The sequence below is a fragment of the Kogia breviceps genome, chromosome 8, assembly GCF_026419965.1.
Source record: "Kogia breviceps isolate mKogBre1 chromosome 8, mKogBre1 haplotype 1, whole genome shotgun sequence".
NCBI lineage: Eukaryota > Metazoa > Chordata > Mammalia > Artiodactyla > Physeteridae > Kogia > Kogia breviceps.
The window spans coordinates 12,499,720-12,520,443 of NC_081317.1; the positions used below are offsets into that span (position 1 = coordinate 12,499,720).

General features: G+C 52.7%; 1 protein-coding gene across 7 annotated transcripts in view; it reads left to right on the plus strand.

The window, feature by feature from the left end:
* NDUFA8 (NADH:ubiquinone oxidoreductase subunit A8) overlaps positions 1-19,915 on the plus strand; it is a 54,518-nt gene extending 34,603 nt beyond the window's left edge. The window contains exon 5 of one of the 7 annotated variants that reach the window (XM_067040804.1): positions 12,048-12,331. In XM_067040804.1, the coding sequence (XP_066896905.1) occupies positions 12,048-12,316 (269 nt within the window). In that variant the 3' untranslated portion in view covers positions 12,317-12,331. Of the gene's footprint in view, positions 1-2,261; positions 2,306-5,581; positions 5,653-11,298; positions 11,469-12,047; positions 12,332-16,381; positions 17,863-18,348 lie in introns of those variants that run through there. The other 6 variants (XM_067040807.1, XM_067040806.1, XM_067040808.1 and 3 more) reach the window with 6 other exon arrangements.
* The last annotated feature ends 809 nt before the right edge of the window (positions 19,916-20,724 follow it).

The following is a 20,724-nucleotide window of genomic DNA, read 5'->3' on the forward strand; positions in this document are numbered from 1 at the left end:
GGAGCCAGCCTGGGATGGGGAAACTCGGTGGCCCTTTCACCTTGAAGCTCCTCCACACTGAGAAGTAGGGTGTGGATGGTACCCCAGGGCAGGGGTTGAGGGGAGCTGGCCTGGGAGGGAGAAAAGTAGACCAATACGTCTATGGACCCACTGCAGGGGGTAGCTGAGTGGCTGAACGCCTGGCGGCAGTCCCTCCTCTGACCACGAGGGGGCAGCATGAGAACAGGTCACGCCTTGGCCCAGCATTCTGCATCTAAGGACAGCATTTCCAGATCCTGCGGGGGGATCTTGGGCTCCCTGGGTCTCAGTTTCTTTCCCTGCAAAGTGGGGCGGTTGGGCATTACCAGAATGTGAGCGGGCCGCAGAGTGCTGGCCCGCCGGAGCCCTGAGTGTGTGCAAAAGGTCAGCATAGCAAAGACCCACGAGCGTGGGCCTCCCTGCAGGCCACTGTCCTGGTGCTTAGCTGAGCCTCAAGGAACTGCATCTCAGGGGCCACGGCCAGTCAGGCCTGAGCCAGCGGGATGGCACCCACCCACCCAGCTCATGTGCCCACTAGGCGCTCTCTCTCAAACCTCAGCCTTCTGCGTGTGCTGCTGCTGGAACCAGACCTGAGGGGCTGGGGCCACGGCGGGTGCCCCAAAGAGAGGAGAGAGGCAGGTGCTGGGGTAGGCTCAGGTAGGAGGGGTGTGAGCTAGAGACTATTCAGATCGGAAGTACCTCCTTATCCCTATTCTGATGCATCACCCGCCCGTGTGCAGCCTCCCACCTGTCGCTGCACACCTGCGGGGGCAGCCTTGAGTACCTTGAGGGAGCTGAAGCCAACAGTTTGTCTGGGCCCTCCAGGATCTGGGGTCCCTGGAGTCTGGGGGCAACGCTGGCCTTGCTGGTGATGGTGGCACTGGAGTTGTGTCTTTGGGCATCTGTTGCATCCATGGTGGGTCACTGCCTGGTCCGCCATGCGTGGTGGGTGCCGGTCCTCACTGCTGTGACGCGGGCTCCGCGCACACAGAACAGACCGTGGGTACCGACGTGGGGGCGGGGGGGGGGATAAGCACAGCCCCTCAGGTGGAAGCAAGTGTAAATTGCTTGGCCACACGCGTGCGTGTGCAGACACGCACACAGGCCTAGATCAGTGAACACGAAAGTGTGGACGTTGGTAGGTCTGTAAAGGCCTGGGGGAGGGAGTTTTACCTTTTTCTTGGGCCGGGAGACATGGCAATGGAAGGTGTCTTGGGCGCCATCTTGGGTGATGTAGACAAACGTCTTCAGGTCCAGAGAGTCGTGGCACACATAGAAGATTCTGGAGGAGGAGGAGGAAGTACAAAGCATGACCTACACCTGGCAGCCACCAGGCCTGGTGGGAGCTGGCCCTGAGCTGGTCAGGTACCCAGGGGCTGAGGCTGAGCTGGGGCCTCCAGACCTGTGGATGGGGTGATGCAGCATTAGGGCCGACCCCTCGTCCCTCGGCAACTCTAGGCTCTGCAGAGAGATGGGGGATATGAAGAGGGCCAGGCCGTGCCCTGGGGTAAGGTTGTGAGGCCCCAGGCTCCCATGCAGGAAATGAACAGCCCCAGCCCCAGTGCAGTGAGGGCAGGAGCCATTAGGGGGTACCCGAGTTCACCATGGGAGTGGGGCCTCCGCAGGACACTAGGGCAGCTGTGACCTGCAGGGAAGCCATCCAGCCCTGCCCTAATCATAGTCCTTGACCAGAGCCAGCCCTGGCCTTGGCCTTGGTCCCCAAAGGTACAAGGACTCCAGCCAGATCCTGGCCACAGAGAGTTCTAGGAGGGAAGAAACCCAGGCAAAAGACCAGAAGCTTCCCCAGTTCCCAGAAGGGGGCCGAGCTAGCTGTGGCCAGGGTGCTTGGAATGTCCCTTCTCTGGGAATCCACTTTGGGGCTGGAGCTTTGCAGTCCATTTCTCATTTGATCCCATCAAACCTCATAGCAGGTGAGTCCTGGCACTCCCATTTCGGCATTTTAAAAATCGAGATGGAATTCACCTGCCATAAAACTCACCATTTTAAAGCACACAGTTGAGTGCTTTTCAGTGTATTCAAAGAGTTGTGCAACCATCATCACTGTCTAGTTTCAGAACATTTTCATCACCCCATGAGAAACCCTCTACCCATAACAGTCACTCCCCTTCCCCCAGCCCTTGGCAGTCACTCATCGAACTGTCTTCTATGGATTTGCCTTTTCAGGACCTTTCACTCCAAGGGGACCATACGATGTGTGGCCTTCTGTGTCTGGTTTCTTTCAGTTTTCAAGGTTTTGTGCTTCTGTTTATAAAAGAGGAAACTGTGGCCCAGACAGACAGAGTGACCACCCAAAGTCTCTTGGCAACCAGGAGTCAGGCCCCGATACAGTGTTGCCCTTTTAAGGGCCTCAGCCTGGGGTTTGTGGTACCAGTGGATAATGGAAGAGCCCATACCCCATCTAAAGGGCGGCGTAACTCAGCTGTGACTGTTTTTTGCTACCATGTGTGAGGGAGAATATGGGGTCAGCATTGCCTGATACTAACATTAGCAAATAATGATAAAAACAGTAACAACTAGCATTTTGAATGCTTCTTTTGTGTCTATGGCTGTTCTTTTATCTATTTATTTATTTTTCACTGTGTTGGGACTTCATTGCTGCACTTGGGCTTTCTCTAGTTGCGGGGGCTACTCTGTTGTGGTGCGCGGTCGTCTCATTATAGTGGCTTCTCTTTGCTGCAGAGCACGGGCTCTAGGCGCACGGGCTTCAGTAGTTGTGGCACGTGGGCTCAGTAGTTGTGGCTCGCAGGTTCTAGAGCGCAGGCTCAGTAGTTGTGACTCACGGGCTTAGCTGCTCTGTGGCATGTGGGATCTTCCCGGACCAGGGCTCGAACCCGTGTCCCCTGCATTGGCAGGTGGATTCTTAACCACTGCGCCGTCAGGGAAGTCCTGCTGTTCTTTTTTTTTTTTTGCCACACCACATGGCTTGTGGGATCTTAGTTCCCCCACCAGGGCTCTAACTTGGTCCCCAGCAGTGAAAGCGCCAAGTCTTAGGAACCAGGGAATTCCTAGGGTCATTCTAAAGAAGTGATTTGTAAGCATTTTCTCATGTAGTCTTCATGACAATCCTGAGGCAAGCACTATTATTATGCCCATTATAAAGATGAAGAAACTACAGCACAGAGAGGTTAAGTAATTCAGCCAAGGACACACAGCAAGTTAGTGGCAGAGCTGGGATTGGATTCCACATAGTATGACTTCACAGATCCTGCTCTTATCACCTATACAGGTGAACTATTTCTTACCAATTTTCAGAGGAAAGCAATAAATACAGATTTTAATATGAAATCTCAACACTTTTTTTTTTTTTTTTTGCGGTATGCGGGCCTCTCACTGTTGTGGCCTCTCCCGTTGCGGAGCACAGGCTCCGGACGCACAGGCCCAGCGGCCATGGCTCACGGGCTCAGTCGTTCCGCGGCATGTGGGATCTTCCCGGACCAGGGCACGAACCCATGTCTCCTGCATCGGCAGGCGGATTCTCAACCACTGCGCCACCAGGGAAGCCCTCAACACTTTTAATGTTTCTAAATGTTCCTAACTAATCATAGCTGTTGTTCAATACTGTACAGCCTGGAAAGTTTGGTTTAACACAAAGGGAGGGGTGGACACACACCTTTGGCTTCTTCCCCAACAGCAGTGCCACTCTGCCCACCTCCTTCCTCCCGACAGTTCTGGCCGAGGCAGGGAGAGCCTGACACCGGGCATCCTGGGTCCAGCCAAGGGCCACGCTACAGCGGGCCACCCTGCACCTGGCAGTGTGACTCCAGGCCAGGCCCTGCCCCTCTCTGAGTCCCCATTTCCCCTCGGCAACCTGGAGAGAGAATGTTCTCTCTCACAGGATTAAGTGTGATAACTTGGCATAGAGTAGCAACTCAGTAACTGTTAGCTGCCTCAGAATCAGCTGGAGATACTGCAGGCCAGCGTTTGGGCTGGAGAGGCTCATCAGGGACGACGGTAGCGTTAACTGAGCCCTTAGACAATTCCAGACACGGTGCAAAGCACTTTCCACGCATCGCCTCGTTCAACCTTAGATCGCCCTGCTGGTTACAAGCCTAGGGTTTTTTGTTTTTACGGGGTTTTTTATTTTTATTTTTTTGTGTGGTACGCGGGCCTCTCACTGTTGTGGCCTCTCCCGTTGCGGAGCACAGGCTCCAGACGCGCAGGCTCAGCGGCCATGGCTCACGGGCCCAGCCGCTCCGCGGCACATGGGATCTTCCCAGACCGGGGCACGAACCCGTGTCCCCTGCATCGGCAGGCGGACTCTCAACCACTGCACCACCAGGGAAGCCCTGTGTTTTTTTTTAATCGGAGTAAAATTGCTTTACAATGTTGTGTTAGTTTCTGCTGTACAATGAAGTGAATCAGCTATATGTATACATATATTCCCCTCCCTCAAGCCTAGGGTTTTAAGCCAAGCAGACTTCCTTGAATCTGCCACTTCTTAGCTGTATGACCTTGGGGGGTTACTCAACTTCTGAATGTCTTTATTTCCTTCCCTGTAAGATGGGGAGAATAATACCCACCCTTAAGGCTGCAGTGAGGATTCAATTAATTAAAACCTAGAACACATAGTAACTTGGAACATATTCAGTGAGCACTTACTGCAAGTTAGCTTTTCTCCTGATCACTATTAATTCCCATTTTTCCGATGGGGAAACTGAGGACAAAGAAAACTAAGGGACTTGTCTAGGGCAGTGGTTCTCAACCAGGGGTCCTTTTACCCTTGAGGGACATTTGTCAGTATTTGGAGACATTTGTGGTTGTCACATCTCAGAGGGGGCTACAGGGATGCTGCTAAATGCCCTACAAAGCAGAGAGCCGTCCCCGCAACACAGAATTACCCACCTCCCCGAAGGTCAAGGGGGCTGAGGTTGAGAAGCCTTTAGTCTGACTTAGTAACTCCACTAAGAAGTGATACAATCAGGGTCTGAGCCCAAGCCGGGTGGGGAGGGGGTGCTGCAAGGTAGCCAGGACAACCGTGCTCTGGTGCCCCTCAGGGGGTCCCATCTGTGAGTCCTGAGCAAGAAGTGGGCTCCAAAAGGAGAAGGTCACGCAGCCCAATGCCAGGAGCAGAGGCAGGACTGGGTCCCAGGTTTGAGGCCTCCCAGCCCCAGCCTTCCCCCGACAGCCCCTGCCCCCTGCACCAGGGAGCAAGGCTCACGCGAGGCATGGGTGAGCCCCACTCTCAGCAAACCCCAGCCACTCCAACCTGCACCTCCAACCTGATCATTTGAGGGGTGATGCTTTGCACAACAAGAGTGGTATTTTGCCTACAGACCCACCGGTACAAGGCCTCTGTAGGGCCTCTGGGGGTGGCTCTGAAGAGGCTGGGGTTGCTACTGGCCGAATAGCAGGCCTGGAGTCCCTGGCTGGGCAGCTGCCAGGGAGAAGATGACTTCGCTCCTCAGGGAGTCTGGGCTAGATGCCCCAGGGAACTGGCACGAAACCTCCATCCTGGGCTGGCTGGCAGGGGGCGGGGGGCTGCAGACAGACCCCTGCAGGATATGGTGGACTCATCTGCCTGGCACTGAGCCTCTCTGTGCAGCCCCAGAAACGAGCAGCTCCTGGGAGCCAGACCAGGAAACAAGGCAGAGGGACTAGGGTCATGCGGAAGGATGGCCAGGCTTTGCAGAGCACAGAGCCAAGAATGACCCGTGTTGCTGAGGAGAGGCCGTTGGAGCTGGGCTTTGAGGGGCAAGAAGTGGCGCTGGAGCAGGAAAGCCAACTGGAAGAGAGAAGATGCCAAGGCAAGAGTCAGGAGACGAGAGCCTGTCTGGGGATTGTTGGGAGCCCTTCGGAGGACAGGCAGCCGGGGAGGCAAGAGCTGCAGAAGACCCTCGGTTCCAGGAAGCAGGTGTGGGCTTACCTGGAAGGAGGTGGGGGACCCAGGGCAAGGGTAGGAAGAGGGGAACTGAGTTCAAGTTCATAGGATTCCATAAGCCAACTCCACTACTAGGAGTTCACAGGCATATCAGGCACATGGTAGCCATGCAGGAAATGGTCTGATCCAGGAGGGCGTGGCCTCTGTTCTTCCCCAGGCCAGGCCTCCACAGCAGAGGGGTAGGGGTGGGTGTCCACCCTCTACCCAACACCAGAGACGCCACCAGGGCCAGGACTACGGGAGTGGAACGTTTTGGAGAAAGTAGTGATTTTTCAATCCTTTAGCTCAGGCAGTCTCTGTTTTTGGTGGAATAGGTGACAAAAAAATGAAAGAGGAAGAATGAGAGAGAAACAGAGTCTGAGGCAGCAAAAAGACACATACAGACACACTGAGAGACACAGAGCAAGAGAGAGATAAGTAGATAGGACCGTTGCAAAACATGCAGAGACAGAGAGAGACATACACAAAGATGCAGAGAGATGTGGGAGGGGACGGGGCATGGGGACACGGCGAAAGAGGGGGCAGGGAGATGGAAATGGGGATGGAAAGGGAACCCCAGCAGAGAGAGGCAGAGGAGAATTGCCTGCTGTTGCATCACTACCCCAGCTGAGATGTGAACCACGCCCAGGATGTGCAGGTCAAGACCGTGCCAGGGCCTTTGCCTGTGAGTGTGCTGCGGAGGTGGTGGAGGCTGCCCTCTCCTCTCTGTAGAGCGGAGCCAGCTCCTCCCTCTTTACACACCTCTTCCCCATCAGGGCTCTCTGTGCTCCAGGATGGCCCCGCTGAGACTGAAGAGGGAGATAGCCATTGAATTCCCCAAATCTCCTCCATCGTGCATTTACTGAGCACCTACCGTTTCCCGGCCACTGTGCCAGCATCGCCTCCCCAAGCCCTCTGAACCACTTTACCAGGAACCTGAGGCTCAGAGAGGTTAGGCTGCTGGCTCAAGGTCACACAGGAAGTATGCCCTGAGATAAAATTCAGATCTGCCTGTGATGATCCAAAGATTTTTTTTTTTCCACTGCCCCCTTCATCCTCCAGCTCTGTGGTTTTAAAACGCCTGTGCCTCAGAATGTGCTTCAGTTTGTCTCAGTCTTTTTAGGAATTTTCTTCCTCCCCCTTCTCCCAGGTTTGGTTGGAAAGGGAAGGGAGCATGGAGGGGGCAGAGATGGGTTCAGAGGGGGTCTCCTCTGCCTCCCAAATTTCATCTGGATCCTTCCGTGGAAGCCTGGCAGTTCCCCAGGCACCCCTCCCTCCCTCCCCGCAGTCCCCTGGCCTCTTAAGAAGCTGGAGGAACAATTGCTAATCAGCTTCTGAGAGAGCCTGGGGAATAAATGGAGGAGAGCCTGGATTGCTGGCAGCTGGTCGCCTCCCTGCACGGCAGCCCTGGCGCTGGCGCCTCGCTCCCCTTCTCAATTCCAGCTTTGCCTCCTTCTGACTGGTTTTCTCAGGTCTCTTCAGGGTTCTTCCTTGACCTGACAAAGCCACAGGGATTGACGGATGTCCCCTGCCTGACATACCCCCTTCCTTCACTCACCTCCCCCCCTGATGAGGCCCTCAAAATGCTCATTTTCATCTCTGAGCCTTGGCACACTCTACTCCTTCTGCATGGACAGCCCTCCTCTGGCTAGCAAACTCCTACCCACCTTCTAAGATCCAGCTTACACGTCACCTCCTCTAGGAAGCCCTCCTAGGCCTTTCCCGCTCCTCCAAGGCAAACTCCCTCCTCTGGGCTCCCATAGCAGCCCACACTGCAACATTCATGGCACAGTCCTTCTCTCCAGTGCCCAAGGCAGGACCTGGCCATGTGGGCAGTCGGTACGGCAGCGTGATGTGTGAGAAGAGCACTGGGAGTGGAGGCCCGTGGGTCTAGTCATGGCTCTGACTCATAATGGGGCAAATACTAATTTGAGCTGTTTCTCTGACCTGCGCTTTATACCTCCCAATCCTCCTCCTCCAGGTCTCAGCTTCTCTGTCGCTTCCTTGTGCAGACTTCTCTGACCACCCCCCCCTTCATCTACCCTCCTCATCCCACTAGGAGTGACTCATTCGGTGTCCCTGGGCTCCTCTAGGGCAGTGGCAGTGCCTGCGTGGTCACCAGGGCATCCCCATGCCTGGTGCACGATGCATTCATGCATTCATCGTGGAATGAATGAATGAGTGGATGAATGGCTAGAACCTCAGGCTTCTCATCTGTAAAATGGAGATAGTAGTAATCCTGCCCTCCCAGGGCAGCTGTGAGCATTGGCTAAAATCAAAGTTTGCTTTTCAACCAGCTCTCAGTACTCACCTCCCCTGTGACTGTAAATGTTGACTGAAGGCAGCCCAGTTCCCCCAAGGTTGTTCTAATGGGATTCCTGCAGACCCAACACCTGGAGGCTGTCTTGGAGGAGCAGCCCGAGTGCTGGTGGGGCGGGGGTGGGGATGCGGAGGGGCCGGAAGATTGGTAGAGTCAGGCCGGAGGTACAGACCCAAGAGCCAGACTGGCAGCTCTCCCCTTCACAGCTCCAAACTCCAGACAGAGCCCCAAGTCACAGCTGCCGATGGAGAAACAGAAGGGTGGAGGAGGGCCACGTGAGATCAGCAGAAAGGCTGGACTGTGGCCTGTGCACACTGGTAGAGCATCTAGTGCTCCCGCGACCCAGGGTGTCACAGTGAGGCCCCTCTGTCTCCCGTGTTCTCTCTCCCCCACTAGCCTGTGAGCTCCAGAGCACAGGGGTGGAGGGGGCAGGGATTCTACTCAGCTTGCGTCCCCGGCTTCAAGCCCAGCATGCAGTAGGGAGTCAGCACAGCTTACTGAATGAAAGAACGGAACCCAAAGCCAAGGATGAGGGACACCTGGAAAGCTGAGTGCCGTTGATGGGCCAGCATCCTTGGGTGGGAAGGACGGGTCGGGTGCTGGAGTCTGAGCCCTGCTCCTACGTGGGCCCCAGGGTGGCCCCTGGCCCGGGGCTGCCGCCGCCAAGAGGAACTCTATCCTCCCTGCCAAATCTGACCTGGCCCTGGCAATATGAGTAGCATATGAAGTGGGAATCAGGAACCAAGAGTATCCCCAACGGTCAGTATAATACAAATATTAATATGCCACTAAGTCACATTTGCAGGACACTGTGGTTTTTTTTTTTTTTTTTGCGGTACGCGGGCCTCTCACTGTTGTGGCCTCTCCCGTCCCGTTGCGGAGCACAGGCTCCGGATGCGCAGGCCCAGTGGCCATGGCTCACCGGCCCAGCCGCTCCGCGGCACGTGGGATCCTCCCGGACCGGGGCACGAACCCGCGTCCCCTGCATTGGCAGGCGGATTCTCAACCACTGCGCCACCAGGGAAGCCCCCAACACTGTGTTTTATTTACATTTCCTCATTTGGTAAGAATTATTCAGGCAGGCACGGTTGTTCCCACTTAACAGATGAAGGAACTGAGGCTCTGGGGATAGCAGCTGTGATGGTGGAGCCCAGGCCTGTGGTGGCACAGAGTTGGTCCCAATCCGGGGGCCCCAATCCACTAGCCAGGCCTGGGGCTTCCCTTCTCCCTGCTTCTGTGGCACCTGTGGCCCGGAGCTCAGTCTGGGGTATCGGGTTTTTCTGGGTAGGGCTCTTTCTACTCAGTTATTCCTGTAGACTCCAGCCAGAGGAGGCCTTGGGGCGGGCCAGGTGGCAGGAGTGGTGGCAGATGTGGCCAGTGGCATCAGACCAACTGAATTTGAACTCAGGCTCCGCCGCTAACTGCGTGAGCCTGGGCAGGTTGTGCAACCCAGGCCGGCTGCAGGCCCCCCATCTGTCTGCTGGGGATGGGAACGGGGTCTCTGCCCTTTGCCCAGGCAGCTCCCTCCTCCAGAAACACCCTTCCCACCTTGCCCACCCGGGTGTGAGATCAGATGCCAGTGCTGCGGGCAGCTTTTCCTGGCCGTCATTTCAGACTGACCCCCTCCTCCCTCCCTGGTGTCCTGGAAATCCGTACTTCCTGTCCTCAGCTCTGTGGGGTGTGCAGTGTGCCAGGCACCGCGCTGGGCTCGGAGGGTGTGACACAGGGCCCTGTTCCCAGGAGCTTGCTTTGCTCACACACCTCGGGGAGAGGCTGACATTAAAATGCAAGGTCAAGGGCTTCCCTGGTGATGCAGCTGGGAGTCCGCCTGCCGATGCAGGGGACAGGGGTTCCGGCCCTGGTCCGGGAGGATCTCACATGCCACCGAGCGGCTGGGCCCGTGCGCCACGGCTACTGAGCCTGCGCTCTAGAGCCCGCGCGCCGCGACTGCTGGAGCCTGTGCGCGTAGAGCCCGCGCTCCGCGACAGGAGAGGCCGCCGCGGCGAGAGGCCTGCGCACCGCGGCGAAGAGCGACCCCCGCGCGCAGCGGCGGAGACCCAGTGCAGCCAAAAATAAGTAAGCAAAATGCGTAAGTTTAAAAAAGGGGGAGGAAAACAAAAATGCAGCGTCAAGTGTGACTAGGACGAGGGCCAGGGTGGGAGCCACTCTGGTGCTCAGGGGCGGCTGGCCTGAGGAGGGGGCTTCCGTGAAGAGGCCTGGAGGATGAGTGGATTTGGCCTGAGGAGGAAACTAGGTGTGTCAAGGCCTTGAGGTGAGAGAAAGAGCCCGGCACGTGGGAGGGGCTGCGGCCTTAACGGGTTGGGGCGGTGGTGGGGGGGTGGGGGGTGGACTGGAGCAGAGTGAGGATGACGAGGCAGGGGGTGGGGCCAGATGGCCCAGGGGGCGTGGCCACCCTAAGGTGCTCCTGCGGCGGGGGGGGGGTGGCCACGTGAACTCGGGGTCCTCAAAGTACAGTCCTTGCTCAGAAGCCACTTGAGGACTGGAAGCAGGTGGCAGCCCCACGGCAGGGGCAGCCCCAGCCAGCCACCGAGGCCACCACCGTCCAGGTCTGATGGGTCCTGGATGAGACCCCCAGACCTGGCCATCGAGGGCCTCAGCTCAGAGGAAGCCCAGTTCACTCCCTGATCTTGGGAGGGAGGGGCAGCGTTGGCCAGAGTCCTTCTGAAAATGAGCCTGAAGCCCGGGATAGCAGGTGGGGCAGAGCTGGTGTCGGCAGAGCAGGCTGCAGGGAGATGGCGCTAGGCGGAGCCTGGAACGGCTGGCCCGGCCCTGCCCAGTCCTTATTTTTGGAGGGTGAGGTGGGTAAGGTCCCTGCTGAGGTGTCACACGGGCCTGCACGGAGGTCCCAGCTGCTCCCGTGACTGGCTCTGAGACAGTTGTCAAGTAAGTAGCTTAGCTTTCCTATTGGCAAAATGGGGGTGGTCTCAGTGCCCACCTCCCAGGGCTCGAGGGAAGATTCAGTGATGTAGAGCAAGCCACGTAGTTCGCGCAGCACCTGGCATGTGGGAGGTGCTCAAAAACGTCACCTGTTGCTGTGACTCAGACACGGGTCTGCTCTCAGGAGCTCACGGCCTCTCCAGGGGAGGCTGCCCCGCCAGAAATAAGCCTGAGATCAGGGCAGAAGAGGAGATGAGGGTGCACCCTTCTGACTTGGTGGATGTAGAGAGAGAAGAGGATGTGCAGGCAGGGTGGACTTTCTGGAGGTGGCAGACTTGAAGCTCAGCCTTGAAGGACTGATGGGATTCCCACAGGCAGACACTGCTGGAGGCATCCCATGAGACCTGAACTGTGATCTCTGGGGGCCGGTGTGGGCGAGAGGATTTGTCGGAGCCCCCAGCCAAGCCCCTCCCCTCTGCCCCTCCTGAGCCAACCCCCCAAACAGGAGGAAGAGAGAAGCCTTGCCAGGCACAGGGGGCCGCATGGGGTGGTGCTTGGGGGGCACAGCACGCCGTGTCCGCGGACATCAAGACCGGGGCAGGTGGTGCAGAGCTGACTGGGAGGCGCCCCAGGTCGCCCCTGTCTGTAGGAGTCGGTGGGGAGGGGCTTCTCCCCTCTGCCCGCAGCCTTCCCCCAACCCTGGCCCCCCTCCCCTCCCTCCTGGCTCTTTCAGATTCTCCCTGGCCTGGAGCTGAATAGGGCTCCGGCAAATCTCTATTCTTGGGCCTTAACTCTGCTTCTGGGGTCTCACAAGCTAATAAAAGTGAGTAAAATCACATAGGTTACTCACTCAGTGAGTGGTTATCTTGGGCCTGGCCTCTTGGTAAGAATGCTACCCGGATTATCTGGTTTAATCCTCAGCAATTTTCTGAGTCCCATTTTACAGGCAGAAAACTGAGGCTAGAGGATGCGTCTGTCCCCCTGCCCCTCGGCGTCCCTTTGGAGGTCGGCAGCCAGTGTTGACGTCCCCTCACCTCCTCCAGACTCCTCAGCCACACCTGGTTTCCCCTCTCCTCCCATCCCGTCTCCCACGGGCTTTCCCAGCCCACCAGCGCACACCCCCGCGGCCCCTGGGGTCCCCCTCTCACACCCACCACCAAAGGGCTCCACTGGGGCAAGAAACACAGACCAGGAAAAGTTGAAGGCGGGGACAGTACTTGGCAACCCTGATGTGCAGGCCTAATGTGACATAAGGGGAAATTTAGTCTGGGAGACTTCTCGGCTGGCCCTCCTGACAATCCAGACTTAACCTGTCCCAAACGGACTCACGGTCGTCCCCAAGCCCGATTCTGTTTCTGGCCCATTTTAGTGAATGACACCTCCATCCCTGAGTCGGGTAGCCCGGGGACAGCCTGGGAATCACCCCAATTTGCTTTCTCACTCGCCTCCCCAGTTTCCTTACAGACGTCTCTAGGTCCGCCCCCTTCTCTGTGTCCCCACGGTTCCAAACTATGCCGACACTCGGAACAGTGCCTGGCATGTAGTAGGTGTTCAGTGAAAATTCCCCGAATGAATGAACAGGTTGGGGTCTTGCCAGCTGCCTGCAGACTCTCTCTCTCGAATCTATTCTCCACTCAGCAGCCAAAGTGCCACGTGGGCCACGCCAGCCCAACCCCATCCTGCTCTGGTTCCAAACCCTGAGTGTCCTCCACCCCCCCCACTGAGTGCAGGATGGTGTTCACTCCCCGCTCCTGGCTCACAAGACCCTGAACAGCTGGCCACGTCCACCTCCCCAGCCTCCTCTCCCCACACTGTGTTGTTTATGGAGATGTTCCAGCCATCACATGGTGTGCGTAGGCAGCCGACGGCGCCAGGCTGTTCCATGCTTTTATCGTTGCACATACCGAGCCCTCTGGCCAGAAGTCGTCCCAGACTCCAACCTATCTGCCTGGTGAACTTCCTGCTTCAGAAGCCGGACCCAGAAATCCCTCTACTGGGCATATACCCTGAGAAAACCATAATTCAAAAAGAATCATGTACCACAATGTTCACTGCAGCTCTATTTACAATAGCCAGGACATGGAAGCAACCTAAGTGTCCATCAACAGATGAATGGATAAAGAAGATGTGGCACATATATACAATGGAATATTACTCAGCCATAAAAGGAAGCAAAATTGAGTTATTTGTAGTGAGGTGGATGGACCTAGAGTCTGTCATACAGAGTGAAGTAAGTCAGAAAGAGAAAAACAAATACCGTATGCTAACACATATATATGGAATCTAAGAAAAAAAAAATGGTCATGAAGAACCTAGGGGCAAGATGGGAATAAAGACGCAGACCTACTAGAGAATGGACTTGAGGACACAGCGAGGAGGACGGGTAAGCTGGGACAAAGTGAGAGAATGGTAGTGTATATATGGACATATATATTCACTACCAAATGTAAAATAGACAGCTAGTGGGAAGCAGTCGCATAGCACAGGGAGATCAGCTCGGTGCTTTGTGACCACCTAGAGGGGTGGGATAGGGAGGGAGACACAAGAGGGAAGAGATATGGGGATACCTGTATATGTATAGCTGATTCACTTTGTTATAAAGCAGAAACTAACACACCATTGTAAAGCAATTATACTACAATAAAACTGTTAAAAAATTAAATACATAAAATAAATAAATAAAGTTCATCCTGGCGAAGAGGCTCAACTTGACCACCTTGCGTGCCTCCCTTGTACAGCACTTCAAACCCGGCTGTCAAGTATGGATGCGCCTGGCCCCTCAATGCACAGGCTGCATCCCCAGGACCTTTTTTATTCATCTGTGTGCGGAAGGGAGGAGTGAAAGAAGTTTCTCAGTGTCAGTTAAACCTGAGGCACCAAGGCAGCCAAGTCCAGGTACCTGAGCAGGCATCCTGTACATTGACCTCGACCACGAGAAGGTCACTCTTCCAGCTCTCACTGATACATCATAAATGACCCTGAAGCAAAATTTCTTAAAATAATGGCAATTTATTGTTTTTCCTGGTCTGAGGGTTGACCGGGCTCTGCAAAGAAGTTCTTCTGCCCCGTGCAGTGTAGCTGAGGTCACTCAGTGGCTGCATTCAGCTGGGAGCTCAGCTGGCGCTGGGGCTTCTCATCCTTGGGGGTCTCTCCATGTGGCCTCTCATCACTCTACAGGGCATCTTGACAGCATGGCGCTGGCTTCCATCAGGGACCATTCCAGGGTGACCAGTCCTAGTGTGTAAGACCCTCTTGGGGGGGGGTGTCACATCAGCCTTTCTAACATTTCATTGGCCAGAGCAGGTCACATGTCCATTACTTGGGCTGCTTCACTGGGGTCATCCATGTAACTGTCCACCATGCTCATGCTTCCTTTTGTAGAAAGGGCCCTAAGTACAACTGAGAACGCTCTCTACCTGTCAGTTCAAGGCAAGCTGAGTTAGTCGAAGACAGTTTGAAGTGGCTTCCGATCCTCTTGCTTTGAATCTAAGGCCTGGCCAGAGTTGGGGCCTGTACCATTCACCGAGGCTTGGTCTGCAGGTGAGGCCGTCAGGGAGACACCCAGCCCCAACCTCTGTGTGGAGCATCCACCTTACCCCTGGGAGCCTGGGTCTTTGAGAGCAGCCCCCTCCCACGGGACACCTGTCGCTAAAGCCAGCAGAAAATGGAATGATACTCTTTGTTGACTACCAGGATGGAGAACAGAAGGGGGTTCCCCTCAGTGGAGGGCTTTGCTGCTTGGAGAGGGCAGGTGAGAAGAAGCTTCCCCCTGCTGCCCCACTCCCCATCGGCCCCTTCCTCATTTCACTTTCTCTTTCCCCACTTCTGATTCAGCAACTTAGGCTAAATGACCTTTAAGATCGCTTCCAACGTCCCGTGTTTATTCTTCCATCATCATCCATCCTTTTGGCATCAGGTTATTCTTTATTTATTGAGTGCCTAGCATGTACCTGGGCACTTTATCTGCCCTCACCCTGAAGCCCCTGCAGGCCACTGAGCTACCTGAGTTTCACACACTGTCCTTTAAAGTGTGGTTCTGGGACCTGGGGCTCATCACCCTGGTCCCTATCTGAGGTGGTTGTCATGAGACAGTTCACTAAACATTTCCAGCTGTCCTCCCTTATCACATGGGACGGCCGCCTGTCTTCTCTGACTCTGATGTTATGCTTACTCTGGTCAATGTGTACGGGCAGAACTGTCATGCATCACTTTCAAGTGAAGCTTTAAAAGCCAGTGTGTAAGTCGCCATGTCCCCTTTCTTCCCACCCATGGTGGTCATAGAAGCACATGGTAAAATGGACCTTCTGTTAGACTATGACCTTGAGTGACTGCTATGTCCAGAGCCCCTGCCCTGGATATGTGATGAGTGAGAAATAGACTCTTCTGTTAAGTCACTGAGATTTGGGGAATGTTTGTCACTGCAGCATAACATAGCCTATGCTGACTGATACCTACACTCAGGTTCAACACAGGAGACCACAGGGCTGCTGCAATCACTTGTCTAGCCCTCATAACCAGCCTTTTTGGAAAATGGCAAAATGTTTTTCAAGCTCTTTCAAACTCCATTTGATAAATTCCATGGAAGTCAATATGGGCCTTGGTGGTTAATTGGTTATGGAGGGGTGGGGGAAATGGAGGAGCCAGGCTCCAAAAACAGAAGGAAATCCCCTCCCTTAATTCACCCCTAAACCAACCAGGAAAAGGATTTCTTCTCACATTAGGCCACTTGGGAACATCAGGGATTTATTTTTCTCCTTCCTCTCTCCCACACTCCTTCCTTCCTCTCTCCCTCCATCCCTCCCTTCCTCCCTTCCTTCCTTCCTTCCTCCCCTCCCTCCCTCCCTCCATTCTTTCTTATTTACTTTCTTTCTTTTCTTTTGTCTTTTTTGAAACATTGTTTTCCAAAGTTGGGTTAAGATGGAATTCTTGGTGGTGTTTTTTTTTTTTTTTTTATCCTAGTAGAACTCCACTGATACACTTCAACAGGCCCCACTTCCTGACCGGGGTGAGACATCTTGATTGCATACAGATGATTGCTTTATAAAATATTTTAAAACCCTGACAGCTCTCCAAAAGAGAAGCCTGTTGTTAGAAGAGTGCAATGGCTTTCAATTTCTCTTGACCTTTAAGGAAAAGTAATTTGAAATGTGGTGTTTATTTTCTGTCTGCACCGAGCACTTGAAGAATGCAAGATGGCATCATGTTGTCAGTTATGTTATTTCCAGCTTAGAGCTTCACAAACCTGGCTGTTATTCTATTACCTGCAGATAAAATCTCCTCTTCTCCAGGGGGCTGGCATGAGAGTCCAGCAAGGGAAGCAGGAAGTCCATTCTGTAGGTTTCACGCTGATGGCACAGATGCACGGTGCATGGAGCCGGGACCCCAAGACTCAGCATTTCCACACCATCTTCTTCACCAATTTATTAAAATGTCATACTTTTTATGAGCATCCTGGCCAACCTCCTCACTTGGCATGGGGCAAATGGAAGCCCAGAGGGCACAAGGCCAGGCCAGGCCTCTCAGTGGGTTAGGACCCACCAGGAGGTGACAGCGTGATAGAATGGCGGAATGCAAAGAACTTGGGCTTAGTGCTGGATGCGCTGAACTTTGGACTTCAGCTCTGTCACTTACTCACTATGTGACTCTTGTCTCAGCTTCAGTTCCCTCACCTCTGAAATGGGAACCATAATGATCATCAACACTCATAGACCACTACGTGCAGGAACTCTATTTCAACTCAGTTTTTACAACTGCACTCTGAGATAGGTTCTATTTTCACCCCACTTTTCAGATGAGGAAACTAGAGGCCAGAGGAATTATAAGACTTGCCTGAGGTCACGAAGAAGAACACAAACTCCAACCCAGCCATGTGGGGAAGATTGTACTTTTCTCCCGGGAGAGTTGCTTGGGAGAATTAAAATGCTAGAATACACAACAGGGCTTGACGTACGGGTGTGCTCAGTGAAGAATGGCTATTATTGTCATTCAAAAAGATACCACCTATTTGAGAAACAGCTGACCCAGAACTGCACATGAAGCCTTTGGCTCACTCATTAAGAACGATCACTCCAGGGACTCCAGTGCTCCCAGGTGCCCTATCACACCTTGTCTAAGAAGAGGAGGTTTTGGATCTGAGCCTTAAGAATAAACAGCTCACTTAGCAGACGGGGCCAGCGGGAGGATGCACCAGGCAGAGCGAGCAACACTGGCAAAGCCTACGAGGTGCAAAAGTGTGTGTGGTTGCAAGTAGAGCGGGGTGGGAGCTGCTGGGTTTTATTCAGATGCTGGTTGCCAGGGGACCTCCGCTGGCCCTCATCCTCCTTCAGCCTCTTCCAAAACCGGACCTCACGCGCCACCTGGTGGCGTCCTCTGATGCTAACAGGGCAGAAACTACCAACGGGAGTAAAAGCTGCCCACACCCCTGTCCCCTGTCCCTTCCTGTCCCTTTCCCCGGAAATGGACTTGCTATAAAAGTGACAGAACAACAATCAAGAAACATTTTTTTATTTAAAAATTACATTTTTTCCAGTTATCAAAACAATGCATGGTCATTGTAGAAAATTGGGAAAATACAGAAAAGTTTAAAGGAAAATAGTCTCTCTCAATTCCATCACCCAGAGTAACCACTATTAATATACTGGCATATTTGAACCCAGAGTTTTTCTCTGCATGTAATTTTCATGTAAACCACATATGCTGAGGATTACTGTGTACATGTATTTAGGTGTAAATACATGTACATATATATGGACTCAGTTATGTTTAAAATACGTGGCTTATTTTTGTGAACAAAGGGGCTTGGTGTGGGGGTAGTGTGGGTGTCTGAATCCTGTCTTTGTCTTTACAAGCTGTGTGACTCCAGCAAGTGACTTCTCTTCTCTGAGCAGCGATTTCCTTCACCATCTGTAAAATGTAGCGAATAACGGGACTTTTCCCAGGGCCGCTGAGAAGCTTAAATGTCACAACGTATGCAAAATGCTTAGTACCTTAGTACCTTAGTACCTCAGTGCCTGGGACAGAGAGGTTTCTCACTGATATTAGCTTACCACGGAAAGCTTAGTCTGCCTTTCTGATTCGTAGCAGAAACCTCTAGAAATGGGATGAATTTCTGGGTCCAAAGGTAGGGAGAGCCTCCAGGTCGATACAGTTTGCCAAAACCAAGAGGGAAAATTTCAACCAAGATGGCAGGTCTCCAGCACCACGGCTGTTCTCATTTGTCTCTATCTTTTTCCAGGTCCAGTTTATGCAGAACAGTCTTTAAGCGTTGTGATTACGATGTTTGCACCAGTTCGCTTAATGTTACATCACCAGGATACTGTTTCTCCTAAGCGGCTAAAGCTGTCATTGACATTTGCTATAATATGCATATGTATTTTCTTATTATTGAATATCTGAGAAGTTTAATTTTCTTTTCATTCATTCATTCATTCATTCGCTTGCTCATTTATTCATTAGTTTGTTCATTTATTCATTCATTAGCAAATTCATTCATTCATTCATTCAAGAAATGGTTATTGTATGCCTACTGTCTACCAGGCACTGACTGGGTGTTGGGATATGGTCAACTAGAACAGGACACTCCTTAACTTTTGGCACTTGGACTCTGGTGAGACAGACCATTATAAGTAAACAAACAAGTAAAACTCTGACTATAAGCTGTGGTGAGTGTGTGAAGAAGGAGAGACCTACTTCTTTATATATTTGTGTATGTTGGGAGGTGGTCCTGGTCCCTGATTCTCACCTGCTCTTTGCTCCTCAATAGCCATAACTGAAGCTCCCCTGTGAGGAGTCCCACGTGGGGTTGGATTTTGCACCAGCACATTTTAGAATTTCCTGAGAAGTCAGAGGTCAGCACACCATTCAAAGACCTGACAGGGACCTCCAATGGGCCTTGCCTCCTGTTTACCCTTCCTCTAAGGCTTGTGTTTCCACCAGTCTAGTCTGCTAGAAAAGGCTGATGATTATCCCCCCTTTTTTACAGGACTAATCACTTTTATTTTTTTCTTCCAGTTTTACTGAGATATAATTTACATAAGCAGTGTATAAGTTTAAGGTGTGTACAACAATGATCTGATTTACATACATCTCAAAGTGATGATCACAGTAAGTTTACTGAACATCCATCATCCTATATAGGTACAAAATTAAAGAAATAGAAAAAAATTTTTTTTCTTGTGATGAGAACTCAGGATTTACCCTCTTAACAACTTTCATATATAACATACAGCCATGTTCATTATATTTGTCACGTTGAACGTTACATCCGTAGTACTTATTTATCTTATAACTGGAAGTTTGTTATCTTTTGACTGCCTTTATCCAATTTCCCCTCCGCCAAACCCTTTACCTCTCCCCCCTCCCACCTCTGGTAACCACAAATCTGTCCTCTTTTTCTATGAATTTGTTTTTGAAGTATAATTGAATTACAAACACTATGTTAGTTCCTGGTACACAACTTAGTGGTTTGATATTTCTATTCATTTCAAGCTGATCACCATAATTTATCCCCTTCTTAAATTTACTTGTACTGTACCTTGTACTGTACTGTACCTTTTCCTTACCTCCAAGGGCTTCCATCAGCCCTTGGAACCTTTGAACCAATCAGCAAAGGTGCTCCTTTCTGGTGGACAAAGCCTCAATGGGTGAGGCTAGGCAGGCAGAGTACAATTTGGATTTCAGCCCCTTTCAGGCCCCATGGGTCACCTGCATGAATGTACATGCTGCCGTGCCCACAGCCTCTGGAATGACCACCCTACCTACTTTCTTTCTTTTTTAAAAAAATAAATTTATTTATTTATTTTATTTTTGGCTGCGTCGGGTCTTTGTTGCTGCACGTGGGCTTTCTCTAGTTGTGGCGAGTGGGGGCTACTCTTCGTTGCGGTGCGCGGGCTTCTCATTGCGGTGGCTTCTCTTGTTGCGGAGCACTGGCTCTAGGCGCACGGGCTTCAGTAGCTGTGGAGCACAGGCTCCGCAGTTGTGGCTCGCAGGCTGTAAAGCGCAGGCTCAGTGTCTGTGGCGCACGGGCTTAGTTGCTCCGTGGCATGTGGGATCTTTCCGGACCAGGGCTCAAAGCCGTGTCCCCTGCATTGGCAGGCGGATTCTTAACCACTGCGCCATCAGGGAAGTCCCCCACCTACTTTCTATCTAGCTGATTCTTACTCCATCTTGAAGACTCAGTTTATATTCTATCTCTTATATGAAGTTTTATCTAGCTTTATAATTTACAGTAAATCCTCCATTCGTGGAACTCCTAATTTTTCTCTTTACTCTTTGCCTCATTTGACACTTAACTGCATACTGCCTTGTGATTCCTCTCGTTTTACTCTCTTGTGTGGCAAAGTTCACCGGTGTGGGCTGTCACAGCTACTGTCCTCAGTGTGGGGTGCTGCTCTATCCCTCCAACCCCATCCCCTGAAAGAACAAATGTGGTTCCCTAAGGTGAGAAGGGAAAGCCCTCTCCTTGGGTTGGCTTTAAAAATATATGGCAACCCAAAAGAATAGAGAGCAGGGACTCAAATAGGTATTTGTGTACTCATGTTCATAGCAGCATCATCCACAATAGCCAACAGGTGGAAACAACCCAAATGTCCATTGTCAGACGAACGGATAA